Raw genomic sequence first — 12,570 nt, forward strand, 5'->3', positions numbered from 1 at the left:
ACTTCCATTTAAATTAAACTTCCTTTAATGAAATAAAAAACAAATGGTGCATTGCATAATATTTGTGGTCACAGTATAAAAACAATACAATTTAGTTCATATAACATCGGATATGGACAAAAATACACAAGACCCTTTATTTATCTACGGAAAATTTTGCAGATCCTTATGTGCCACGCTACAAAAAGAAAGTCAACGTTTTTCCTCTAGTGATCTGCACACATATTTATCACTGAGAATTTGGTCAAACAGCGGAGGAGAACTTACCCCAATCCCAGTTCCCTTCTTCCTCTGTTGTCATCAGTGAAGCTAAAAAAAGAAAAAGTTTTTTGAAAGTAGCAAGTTGTAGAGTATTGCTTATTATTCCCGCCGAAAAGGCTCAGTCTTTGGCTCACTGATGTCAGTGACAAAATCATGGCTGTAGGCCATCTGCAAAGCAAGAAGCAAGAGCCACCAGGAAAACAGACAAAAGTCTGGGCAAGAGGGGCCTCCTTTACCAGGAGCCCCGGGGAATTAGGGGCGGGGGCTACACAAATAAATACATTTCTAAATTAAGATTTAACCCAGTCGGTGAGTTAGAGTTCTACTGTCACATGAAAAATCTGAAAAGTTGTTAGAAAGTCAGTTTCCATTTTTCTTTTAAAGTGAAATGTGTATGTAAACATCATAAAGTAAATGATTCAGAATAATTTCGAGGCTTCTGTCTGAACATAGCTTAGGCTCTTTCTGGGGCTACTTTTAGGATCAGAAAAAAAACAAACCCCGAACTATTATAAAGTTTCTTTTTGTTAGGAAGTGCAATTCCATCCATGGGTCCTTCTTTCATTCACACCAGGGCTGCTGGTGGGAATCTCTTCCAGAAGAGCACTTTGTGGGGAGCCCTATTTGGTATAACGAAAGAGTGCATCTCACACTTTAAAAATACACATTCCAGGCAAATTCATGTCCCTGGAAGGACCTAGGTCCTTGGTACAATGCCCTGGAGTTTCTCCTCCTTCCTCTGGCCGGCTCACCAGTGGAGGTCAATGCCCGAACACTCCAGGCCTGAACTGCAGCAGCAGTTTGCAGGAGAGGTACGGGTGAGCACATGTGACCTGACACCGCTGAGTGTCGGCTGTGACCCAGCCCCTGCTGTTATGTACAACTGGGGCCACCTGGTCACACCCAGGTTCCTCTTCCTAAAAAGGGCCTATGCCACAACAGCCCCGAATCTTCTTTCAATAACTGTGAGGGCTCAGGGGGCCCTGACTGTTACTAATACAGCACCTGTTATAGTTGTTCTGTCTTTAAGTCCCATTTGCACAATCACCTGTGACCCACCTCCTCTGAAATAGCAGTTATGAAATGACATGTAGAAAATACTCAATCTAGTGCTGTCAAGGCCTCATCGTCTGCTGGTCACTCAGGCTCTGGCAGGGCACGCCTGCTGCCAATCTCCCCGCCCTGGCTCTGGGCCTGGCCACCAGTTGTGCTGCTCCCAATGGGGCAGAATCTACAGTTCCTGTCACATGAATGGTCCCCTGGGTAGGAAAAGCTTGGAATCTGCCTCCAGAGGTCACTCAGTGATAAGGGCAGAGCCATTGTGAGCAGCAGCGAGAGGGGAGTTGGTAGCTGGGCTGGGAGGAACGGTGGGCTGGGAGGAGCACGGCTCGCCCTGCCCAAGGTGACAAAGAGCTGCACGTGAATGGCCATCATTTTATATTACTTTATTGCTCAAAACAAATGCATCTTTTTTCCCCTTTGGAGGACAGAGCAGCGTTAGATCCTTCAGAGCCAGGATAAAAACACAGAAGATTGCAATTAGGGCACAAGTCACCAGTGAGCCTCAGAAACCCCCCTGGGATGCTTCAGAAAGGCCAGTGCCATGCAGGGGGTGAGAGGCTCTGAAGGGAGCACTTTAATACAGCAGCAGAAGCCACGGACACGGTGGATCCCTTTCTGCCCACCGTCCTATTCCTGACACGAGCAGTCTCGCAAAGCAGACCGCTCTCAGCTCTGCTCTACAGGCTGTTCACGTGACAGTAAATTGCTGGGTTTCCTTCATGTCCTAATAGAAAGGCAAACATACCGCAGAGGATACTCTCTCATGCACCCCCTGCAGTGGATCTTAAAAAGGCCTGAAGGACTGAAAAGGTCATGGAAAATACATGGTTCTTCTAAGCAATTTGATTCCTTGAAGTCAGTCTTGCAAGTAGCCACCTGCCTTCACAGTAAGGAGCCCAAGCAGCATGTGAAGGACGTGGCATCTGTGTGGCCACCAGCAACCCCCTTAGTGGCCAATGCCTCTGTCTCCTGCCAAGGACAGGAAAGGGGAATGGTGGTGGCCTCTGCTCCCTAACTCGCAGATGACACAATGGACCCTCCTGGCTGAAGCTGCACAAACCTAACTCCCAGAGTCCCTCCTCTGCTGTCCCTGGGGTCCCTGAGGCATAGTGGCCTCAGAACTACTGGAGTGAGTGTCTGTTCCTTTCCTCGCCCCCAACCTCTTCCTTGCAGACCTTCTCGCTGCCCTAGACAGAGGTGGTTGTTTTATTTTGCTTTATCTTCATTCTTAAGGCTAAGGTGGCAAGATAAGGTGCTCGGTGGAGAGCCAAATTCTAGATTCCAGGGCTGCCACTTCAGCACTGTCACATAAAACAAATACAAAAGAAATGGGGGAAAGGCAGAGGAACCAAAAAAAAAAAAAATAAAATAAAATAAAGGAAAAGAAAAGAAAAAAAGCATTGGGCTCAATAGAAGTTATATGCTCCAAGTTTAGATTTCAAATGTAGTCTAAACCCCTGAAAATAGGGGTGGGGCAGAAAAGTAAAAGCCACAAATCAGCCTTGGCATAGGCCTGTGTTGTCTCCCGGCTGGGGTGGAGGGTCGCTGTTAGCAGCAGTCTCTCACACACGCCTCTGTCCTGGAAGCCGGCTCTCACCCGGGCAGGCACATCCTCGCCCAAGATACAGAACCCCGAACGCCGTCACCCCCTTCCTCACCACAACTCCTCGAAACAAAGCTATAAACACACACAAGTCAGAGGATCTATAAACTGGCAGGAGAAAAAAATTAGACAAAGGTTAACCATTAAAAAGCTGCAGTTGGGAAAACACACACTCGATTGTTACATCAGAAAGTGCCGTGGGAAGAAGAGCTGTGTGCTGGTAAACGTGTCCGCGCTCAGAACTTGACATGCAGAAAAGGGAGCGCGCCAAGTCCCACCTGAGATTAGAGAGGACTGGTTTTTAGTGTAACACACTTTGCTTTAGAATATCACTGTCCTCTTCTCGCCCCAATTGTTCCTGGAGCGTTCCTCGGTCACTCCGTCACTCCCTTCCTGGGCCAGCCTAGTCCATCTCCATCGACATGAGCCGGCGGCGCTCACGCCTGGTCTCCTGAACCTCCTTCTTACAGCACCAGTGGGAGCTGCAGTACCCAATGAGGCAGGACAGCAGCCCGATGACAGTGGACAGACCAACGCCGATCAACAGGGGGTACTTGAAGGCGTCCAGCACTGGGAGGGAGAGATCAAGAGGGAAGTGGTTAGTGCTTCACAGAGGGCCGCCTTGGGGACACCACTGCCGCCCTCCCTCTACCCACAGCAGGATGTCACTGAGCGGTCAGCCCGCTCTCATCCTGTACCGAGTACCAAGCACAGTACTGGAGACAGGAGCAGTTCAGACCTATCTGTCAAAAAAATAAAAAGAGCAAACGCCTCTCCACCCAGTTCTGTAGAGGGAATAAAAACCATAAAAAAGATTTCACTCGATGCCTTTGAATGTCAACTTGCTTTTTAGGGTTTTGGCAGGAGATTGATTTTTAAAAGTCAGTATAAGGGCACTGCACATTCAGCAGCAGATGCGTCCTTAAAAAAACTGTGCATAAATCAATTCTACGCATCAAATAACTGAAGTGTACTAAGGGAGCTATTTTAAGTAACACTATAGTAAATTATCTAGCAAAGTGAATAATCACCCCCTTACTTGTTTGGTAAATCTGGGTTTTCACATGGAGTTACTTTAAGTAAGGAATTTCCCAAACACAAATAGGTTATAGATGATTTAAGTTTCAGAAATGCACAAACACCATCAGATTCCACCCTGGAGATTCCACCCTGGAAATCCCACCTTCCCTTCCTCAACGTATCAATGCTCCTTGGGTGACACTGCCACAGTGCTGGGTGCATTACATTTGACATGGTTTAATTTTCAAAACAGCCTCCTCATGAGATGGGAAATGGAGCAGAAAGGCTGAGTGACCTGAGGGAGTTGGGGCTCCAATTTCCATCTCCCCCAAACTGGTGTACCATTAGGGAAACACATTCAAAAGGCTTCTACAGACCTGAGAGGCTCTGGACTGGAGTTCTCTCCGTGGAGGTTTTTAAATTAACATTTACTTTCCAAAGGAGGCACGTATCTTGTGAACATGTTTCTTTGTTCTCTGAGCACTCTGGGGTGCTTGGGGAACACAGCTCTGACTGTCTAGCTAGGTTGACCCTGGTAGTCAGCACGGGCCAATGAGGCCCAGAGCTCCCACCTCGGGGCTCCACGAAGTACCCACTCTGTGGCAGAGACTCCAGGCGGTGCTCCCCTTCTCTAAGAAGCAAAGCCAACAGGAGGGTAAAAGTGGTGTACGCAAGCCACAGCCACACCTGCTGACCTGAGCCCTTCCTCTCAAGGCTGTCCTCTGCCTCTGCCTGCCAGAGTCCATATCAACCCCAACCCTAGAACAGAGTAAAGTGGGTTTCTATAAAATTAATCAAATAGGCAAAGGCTTCAAAATTTTTCTAGTAGGCCAGCAACAGTGGCTCATATCTGTAATCTTAGAACTTTGGGAGGCCGAGGTGAGTAAACTCTCTGAGCTCAGGAGTTCCAGACCAGCCTACGCAAGAGTGAGACCCTATCTCTAAAAAATAGCCAGGCATTGTGGCAGGCACCTGGAGACCCAGCTACTTGGGAGGCTGAGGCAAGAGGATTGCTTGAGCCCAGGAGTTTGAGGTTGCTGTGAGTTATGACGCCACGACACACTACAAAGGGCAACAAAGTGAGACTTTGTCTCAAAAAAAAATTTATTTTTCTAGTAAATCTTTTGCTTTTTGAGACAGTCTCTCTCTGTTGCCTAAGGCTAGAGTGCCATGGCATCATAGCTCCTTGAACCTCAAACTCCTGGGCTCAAGTGATCTGTCTTGCCTCAACCTGTCAGAATGTGAGGATTACAGGCATGAGCCACTGCAGCCAGCTAATTTTTCTAGTAAGTCTTGAAAATCATTTCCTGATGGTGTCACCAGCATGTGACAGCGAGTCTGGGAAAACAGCAAGGGCTGCCTGTGCTCTCTGTGGGTGCGGGCCCAGGACAGATCTAGAAAGAAGGCAGCACGTGCTGTGGCAAAATGCGGACACCTGGATCCTGTCAGCTGCAGCCTGGACAGAGAGAGATTTGTGTGGCATTCTTACCATCCATCTTCACAGTTATAAAGATGGGCTTGGAGTGGATCTCTGCCTCCTTCTGCCAGGAACCTGTTGGTGACTTCACCCAGGGAGTCACAGAACAGTAGTAGTTGCCAAAGTCCTGGTCCTCTGAGCCGTGCACTTGCAGCAGAAACTCCAGCACACTCACACGCTCCAGGCTGAGGTCACTCTTCCAGTCCCTCTGGGCTGTGGTCACAATCCCCTTCCGATCCAGCGAAGACAGGAGGACAGGAGCCTTGTCCAGGCCGAAGGAATGCACAGCAAACCAGGACACATCAAAGGCCATGTCGTCTATGGATTACCAAGCCAAAACCCTGGGATCAGTGCAATGGGCAGAAGTAATACATAGGGCAACCGAGTGTGCAACCCTGACTAGGACAGTCTGCGGGCCTTGGGTGTCACTGCCTCCCCACAGCAGCTCTATGATGAAGGCACTGTCATACTGCCCCCTTATTCAAGGTCATGCCCCAGCAGGTAGTCCAGCTCCAGAGTCCAGCCTCTTAACCCCTCTATTGTCACCACTCAGCCTAAGGAGTCACAGGAAGAAAAGTCAGGGCCCCAAACTGCCTCCCACGGAGAACACGTACAGAAAGCTGGCACAAGGTCACGTCACTTGCTCTCTCCCCAGAGAGAACAGGTCCTTTGACATCTCAGGCAGAAAACCCAACACAGAAGGACACTAAAGTTGTACTGAAAAAAGGTCCATAAAACGGACTGTACAACATTTAGAGCTGTAAACAGTTTAGATTTTATTGCTCACTGTGGTTTTTTTTTTCTTGCACAAGTGCCCAAGTTCAAAACAAAAGGAAAAAAAATGTCAAGCTGAGAAAATTGAACACAGTTTAACAGTCCCAGAGAGTAATGCTGCTGAATCGTAAAGTACTCTGTGAAATTAAGGTTCTAACAGCCTCAAATAAATTAATGTGGGCATAAGAGAAAGAAGCCTTTGGCACAAGTGGCAATTCTCATGGAATGTAAAGAGAGAACAGACACCAGAAGCCCTTGACCTCTTCTCTCGACCGCTACCCACCAATGCCAGCTGTGCCGACTCTGAGGTCCCCCCCACATGCAACAAAGGCCTGTAGCCACGCATTTATCTGCAATCTACTTGAGAAGGTTTGTTATACTAATATTAAATACCATAATTTTTGTTGAACAAAAGGTAACATTTATTCATTTAGTAAAAATACAATAATCACCTCAAAGAGCAAATTATAAAGCAAATACATTACTTTTAGATGCTTACATATTAAGAAAGAATATAAGCAAGGCCAAAAGCAAGAATTTCTATAAAATTATCCAAAGGAGAGCTCCTTTTCAGCTCACCCTAACAATGTAGTATCTTTTATTTCTCTCCCTTACTCGCCCACCATGGCACTTGAGCATAAAATGTTCTTGTCCCCAGCATCTCTCCAAGAAGACCAGCTCCTTGGGGGAACGGGGAGTGCTGTAAACTTCCTCACACCCTCACGGTGCCAGGGCAGAGCAGGCACCAGGGTCACTCTCACATACTCAGGAAAACACTTAATTCAGAATGCCATCACCCCAGGTGCCAGGTGGCTACTGTGGCAAAGAGCCACAACTGTCTTCCTGCTACCTGCCACCTTACTATGAGGGAGCCAGGCTCCAGGGCCAGAATGCCAGGGCTAGAATCCCAGCACTGTCACTTATCAACTGTGTGACCTGTGGCAGCCACTTAAGCTCATTGAGACTTAGTTTCCTCATCAGTAAATAAAAATAACACGGTGGGCTCATGCCTATTATCCTACCTAATTCTCTGGGAGACCAAGATGGGTGGATTCCTTGAGCTCAGTAGTTTAAGACCAGCCTGAGCAAGACCAAAACCCTGTCTCCACAAAAAAACTAGCCAGGAGCGACAGAGGGCGCCTGTAATCCCAGCTATTCCAGAGGCTGAGGCAAGAGAATCACTTAAGCCTCAGAGGTTGAGGTTGCTGTGAGCTGTGATGCCACATCACTTTACTGAGGGCAACATAGACTCTGTCTCAAAAAAAAAAACCTTTAAAAAATAAAATAAAAATTACAGCACACATGGTTAAATTAATTACACTTCTAAAAATGCTTGCAATAGAACCTAGAACACAGTTAAGTGTTCAAAAAAAGTTGGTCACCACGAATAACATCAGCAGCACAGTTTAACCTACAGGGTCCTGCAAACAAATGCCGTGGACGGGAAGGGCTCTGCCACCTACAGCTCGTATTATCGATGCCCTGTGCAGACTGGCTGGCGCCTTGAGCCCTCCACACTACCTACCTGTGCCCTTCTCCACAGGCGGGGCCTCCACTGAAGGAAGCCACCTCCTGAAGGCTGGGAAATACCTCACTCCCTGGCCATGGGGACAGTGACTCAGGACCCCCTTACCTCAAGCTGGGCAGCACACTGTGGCTCAGTTCATACTCCATGAGGAGTTAGACTTGCTCTCGAGTCACACCTCTGCCTCTCCCTTCCCCAGCCCTGCCTCGCAGTGTTCTGGGAGTGCTCCTTCAACCCACCACGTGCACACTCGTCCCAGTCTCTGCTCAGACAGCAGGCTGCTGCCCTCAGCCCACTCACACAGCACGTCCCTCACCAGAGAGAATCCCCTCACAGCCCATAGGATGTGTGGGGACCACCGAATTGCAACTTGTGTTCAATTTTTCAGAATCTCCTACCCATACAGTCCAAAAATACAAAGTTCTGGAGAACTGTGATCTGAAAGGTACCAGTCACGTATAGCTTTTGCAACTATGCTTGGTGAAAGACTTACTAAGGACACAAAAGCAACAGTGAGACCCCGTCTCTACTAAAAACAGAAAAGCTAGCCAGGCATTGGGGAGCACACTTGTTGTCCCCGCTACTCAGGAGGCTGGGGCAAGAGGGTCACTTGAGCCCAAGAGTATGAGATTACTGTGAGCTATGACGCCACTGCACTCTATCTAGGGTGACAAAGTGAGACTCTGTCTCAAAAAAGGAGGGGGCAACTGGTGTTACATTTACTTACCAAGAAATAGCATTTAAAGGATTTACCTTTGTATAGCTCATAAATGAGTTTTAAGGACAAAAATAATATTACAATGTAGAAAAAGCATCCCCTCCCCTTTTCCTGGTGGTCTCTTCCACTTTCACCTTCATTTCCACCTCTGAGTCCCACTCCGTGTCCTCGGTTGTCCGCGCCTCAGGTACAGCAATGGCCCCTCGTTCCTTCACCCCCATGAACAGAGCAAACCACCTCTGCTGGTTTGTGTTGGTTTCTTTCTTTTCCTTTTTTGGTAACTTCCACAAATTCCTCTCCTTTTTTCTATTTCTAAAGATCAGCCATGGTCAGCTTCTCTAAGAGAGCCAATTTGGTATCAATCAACTAGCCCAGGGCTCAGTAAACCACAGACTGCAGGCTGAGTCCAGCCCACCACCTGTTTCCATAGATAAAATTTCTCTGAATACAACTATGTCCATTTGATTAAAGTATTATCTACAGCCACTTTTCTGCTACCATGGCAGTGTTGGGTAGTAGCCAGAGACCATTTGGCCCACAGAACCAAATATGTTTCCTACCTGTATAGAAAATATTTGCTGACCTAAACCTTTAACTAGAAGTCCTGCAGGGGCCAGACCTAGACGGGGGCCCCTAGGCCTCTCCCCAGGCCCTGCTTAGGCTCTGTCTCTGGATTCACTACAGACCACCCTGCCTTTGCTTAGATTTGCCTCAGTATACTGAATGAACACCCGCTTTTGCTTTCTTCTCTAGGACCACCCTCCCAGGGGCCTTTGAGCCCTGTACATTCTGGCTTAAGGAAGTGCAGAGGTGGGGACAGACTGCTGAACAACAGACACTCTAAGTGCCTTCAGTGTTTTTATAAGCCCTAAGAGTCGACAAATGAGAGGGGGACATCAACCGGTCACTGAATGGGACCAAGCAGAAAAGGAGTAAGACTGATAGGTCCCATAAGTCTGAGGCATCCTATTGGCAATGCTAATATTTTCTGCAAAGAAAAGATTTACAAGATTTCCTAAGAACTCTAACTACAATACTGCTGCCCTGGCCATCTGCTACTCCCTTTCTCCATATTTCTTCACAGCATCAATTGCTACCTGCTATTACACGAGGTCTGACAACAGAGTTCATGAACTTGCCACTGTGTTCTTACATTGGCGGCACTATACAAACAACTCGGTGGGACTTTATGACCTTAGTATACCAGTGTTTTACAGCTGTGCTCATGTTGATGTGTGGTGGTATGTTGCTGAGCAGCGTTCATTATTGTTGTTACATGTTTTCATGTGCCTCAGAGTGTCAGAGCTTGAATTAGAGCAATGAACAAACGTTTGTAAATTTCTTGTTAGACTCAGCAAGAGTGAAAGTGAAATCAGGGACATGTTAGTCCAAGCTTATGGAGATAGTGCCAAGAAGAAAATGGAAGCGTACAAGTGGATTAAAACATTTGTCTGAGGGAAAGAAAGGGTTACTGATGAAAGTCAGGGCAATAAGTAATAAGCAGAATTGATATAAAGACTGCAAAAATTCATCCAGTTGTGCATCAAAATTGTCAGCTGACTATGAAAAGTATAGCAGACCAAGTAAACATTGATAGAGAAACAGTTAGAAAAATCTTAACTGAAAATCTTCACCAACAACTCATGGCTCTTGCATCGTGACAATGCACAAGCTCACACAGCACTGTGTGAGGGAGTTTTAGCCAGTAAACAAATCACTGTGTTGGAACACCCTCCCCCCTCACCTGATCTGGCCCTCAATGACATTTTTTCTTTGCCTGAAGATAAAAGAAATATCGAAAGGAAGGTATTTTGATGACGTTCAGGACATGAAGGGTAATATGAAAACAGCTTTGATGACCACTCCAAAAAAAGACTTCCTAAATTGCTTTGAAGAGTAGACTAGGCACTGGCATTGGAGCCTGGCTTTGGAAAAGGAGCCCTTCTAAGGTGACTGCTGTAATATTTAGCAGTGAGGTATGTAGCACGTTTTCTAGGATGAGTTATAGAACTTAAAAGTCAGACCATGTATGGCACTTCTTGTCCGTGTCCTTAACCAGTTTGCAAGCTCCATGAGGGTAGACTATGAGCATTCTTCTCACTCCCCTGGTCTTAGCATCTAGAGCAGAACTTGTACATCAAAGGCGCTCAATAAACATCTGAATGAATATATGAATGAAAGATACAGGAGAAGGAGCTGGCCCCTGCCAGTGGGCTTTGAACCAGCCAAACACCTCGACAACTCACACTCACGAGTCTGGATGTATTTCCAACTCACCTTGCAGTTAGATGCATCCATTCAATGTATAATTATTAAACATCTAATAAGTCTAAGTGCTGAGCCAGGTAGTCAGGGATACACAATCTCTGACACCCACAACTGTGTAACACTATGGGATGACAAGAGAAACATTTACAAAAACCAGTGTGGAGAGGGTGAAGGGAAGGAGAGAGGTACCTGGATCCAGAGCTGCTCCTTCAACAGTGACGATACAGAACAACTTGATGAGATCTCCCCGGATGACTGACGGTGTGTCTGAGTGCACAGAGGCATTAAATATAGGACCTGGAAGAAAGTAATGCTGGCCTCATTATTCTCTTTCACACTTTTGTCAAACTCCATCCTTGGCCCCCCAACCGGCATCTAAATGCAGTTCCCTTTTCTGGGAACTGGTCTAGAAACTTACAAAATAGGTGCTCTGAGGTCGTCTCTCTCATGTTCAGAGAGACATGTGCATTAGACGCATCCGAAAGAGCCTCTCATCTCAGGATCACAGCCCAAAGGGAACTATTCCTAAAGAGGTGCTTCGCTCAGCTTTTCTTCTGCCTTTTCTGTGATGACCACCATGGTTTCATTCAAAGCCCACCCCCACTTCCCACCCAGGTGTAGCCTAGGCTGTTCACTTCCAGGCTGAGATGGCTTGGCAGTCAGAAGGACAGGGACTGAACCAGGCATGTTCTTGGACTCAGTGGAGTGAGTGGGCTCCCTGCGCTGTGCGTGGGGCCCTGCTGTTAAGAGGCTGAAACACAGACATCCAACATCCATGTTTCTATGAAGTTTGGTGGCAATGCTGAAGGCATGGCTCTAGTTCACCAGGGGAAACTGAGACAGCCTGGATATTCCTTTAAAAGAAGAGACTGCGCATGTGTGGGGCAAGGAGTCTATGGAAACTCTCAGCACTGACTGATCAATTTTGCAGTGAACCTTAAAATCACCCTAAAAAACAGAAGTCTAGCAGACACACACACAAACAACAAAAAGAACCCTATCCAGGCAGGATCTGTATTGCATGCCTCCTGAGAACACTGAGGAATAATTATTGCTTTTAATTTATCTCTATATCATTCTTGGTGAGAATATTTCATAACTTTTAAGCCAAGCTGATCTGAAGAGTTCAACGTTTATTCCAACTCTGAAGATCTTGGAACAGGCAAACCTGAAAGAAGTATCCAGAACATCAGTGCTATGGGATTCCCCCTGGGTGCAGATTCTAAAATTCATTACAAGTTAAGATTATAGGGATCACTCAGGAGGCTGAGGCAGCAGGGTAGCTTGAGTCCAGGAGCCCAGGAGTGAGGTTTGCAGTGAACTGTGATGCCACCACTGTGCTGCCACCTGGACCAGAGTGAGACCCTGCTGGAGGGGGGTAGGGGGGAGAATAAAAAAGAATAAAGGTGTTGCTACTTTCTTGATCAGATTACAAGAAAGGAAAAGGAAACAGAAAAGGAAGGATAAAGGAAAAAGAAAAAGAAAACAGGTATCATTACTTTCTTGTTCCGATTATAAGAAAGGAAAAAAGTACCTCAAAGCACTTTTGTCAGACTTTCAGAAGAAATGATTGTGACTCAGTAAACTGTCCTGCCACCCAATGAGGCAGTTAACAGAAAGGGCTACACTTTCATTTCAACATGATGACTCTAAGATGATGTCATGAGATTGCTTTGCTACCTAAGTACACGAACACTTTGTGTTTTCCTGGGAGAAAGGTGAAGGATGGTTGGAGAATACGGAGCCCTGGAAGGGTGGGCACTGTCAGAGTTCTGGTTATCCAGGGAGCAGCGCGGGGCTTAACTCTGGGGGAGAGAGAATACGATGGAACGGCAGTTGCAGGGAGTTGGGAACAGGATGAC

The 12,570-nt window shown here is 46.8% G+C and overlaps 1 protein-coding gene across 1 annotated transcript in view; it reads right to left on the reverse strand.

Moving 5' to 3' along the window:
• Nucleotides 1–2,679: 2,679 nt before the first annotated feature.
• The window catches only part of PTGFRN (prostaglandin F2 receptor inhibitor), a 68,065-nt gene continuing 58,174 nt past the window's right edge, over nt 2,680–12,570 (reverse strand). Inside the window, exons 7-9 of the mRNA XM_023515471.1 lie at nt 10,898–11,005; nt 5,436–5,741; nt 2,680–3,496 (exon numbers count right to left, since the gene is read on the reverse strand). Of these exons, the coding sequence (XP_023371239.1) occupies nt 3,330–3,496; nt 5,436–5,741; nt 10,898–11,005 (581 nt within the window). The 3' untranslated portion in view covers nt 2,680–3,329. The remainder of the gene's footprint in view (nt 3,497–5,435; nt 5,742–10,897; nt 11,006–12,570) is intronic.

The sequence above is a fragment of the Otolemur garnettii genome, unplaced genomic scaffold (genome assembly GCF_000181295.1).
Source record: "Otolemur garnettii isolate 467f Iridium unplaced genomic scaffold, OtoGar3 scaffold00073, whole genome shotgun sequence".
Lineage (NCBI taxonomy): Eukaryota > Metazoa > Chordata > Mammalia > Primates > Galagidae > Otolemur > Otolemur garnettii.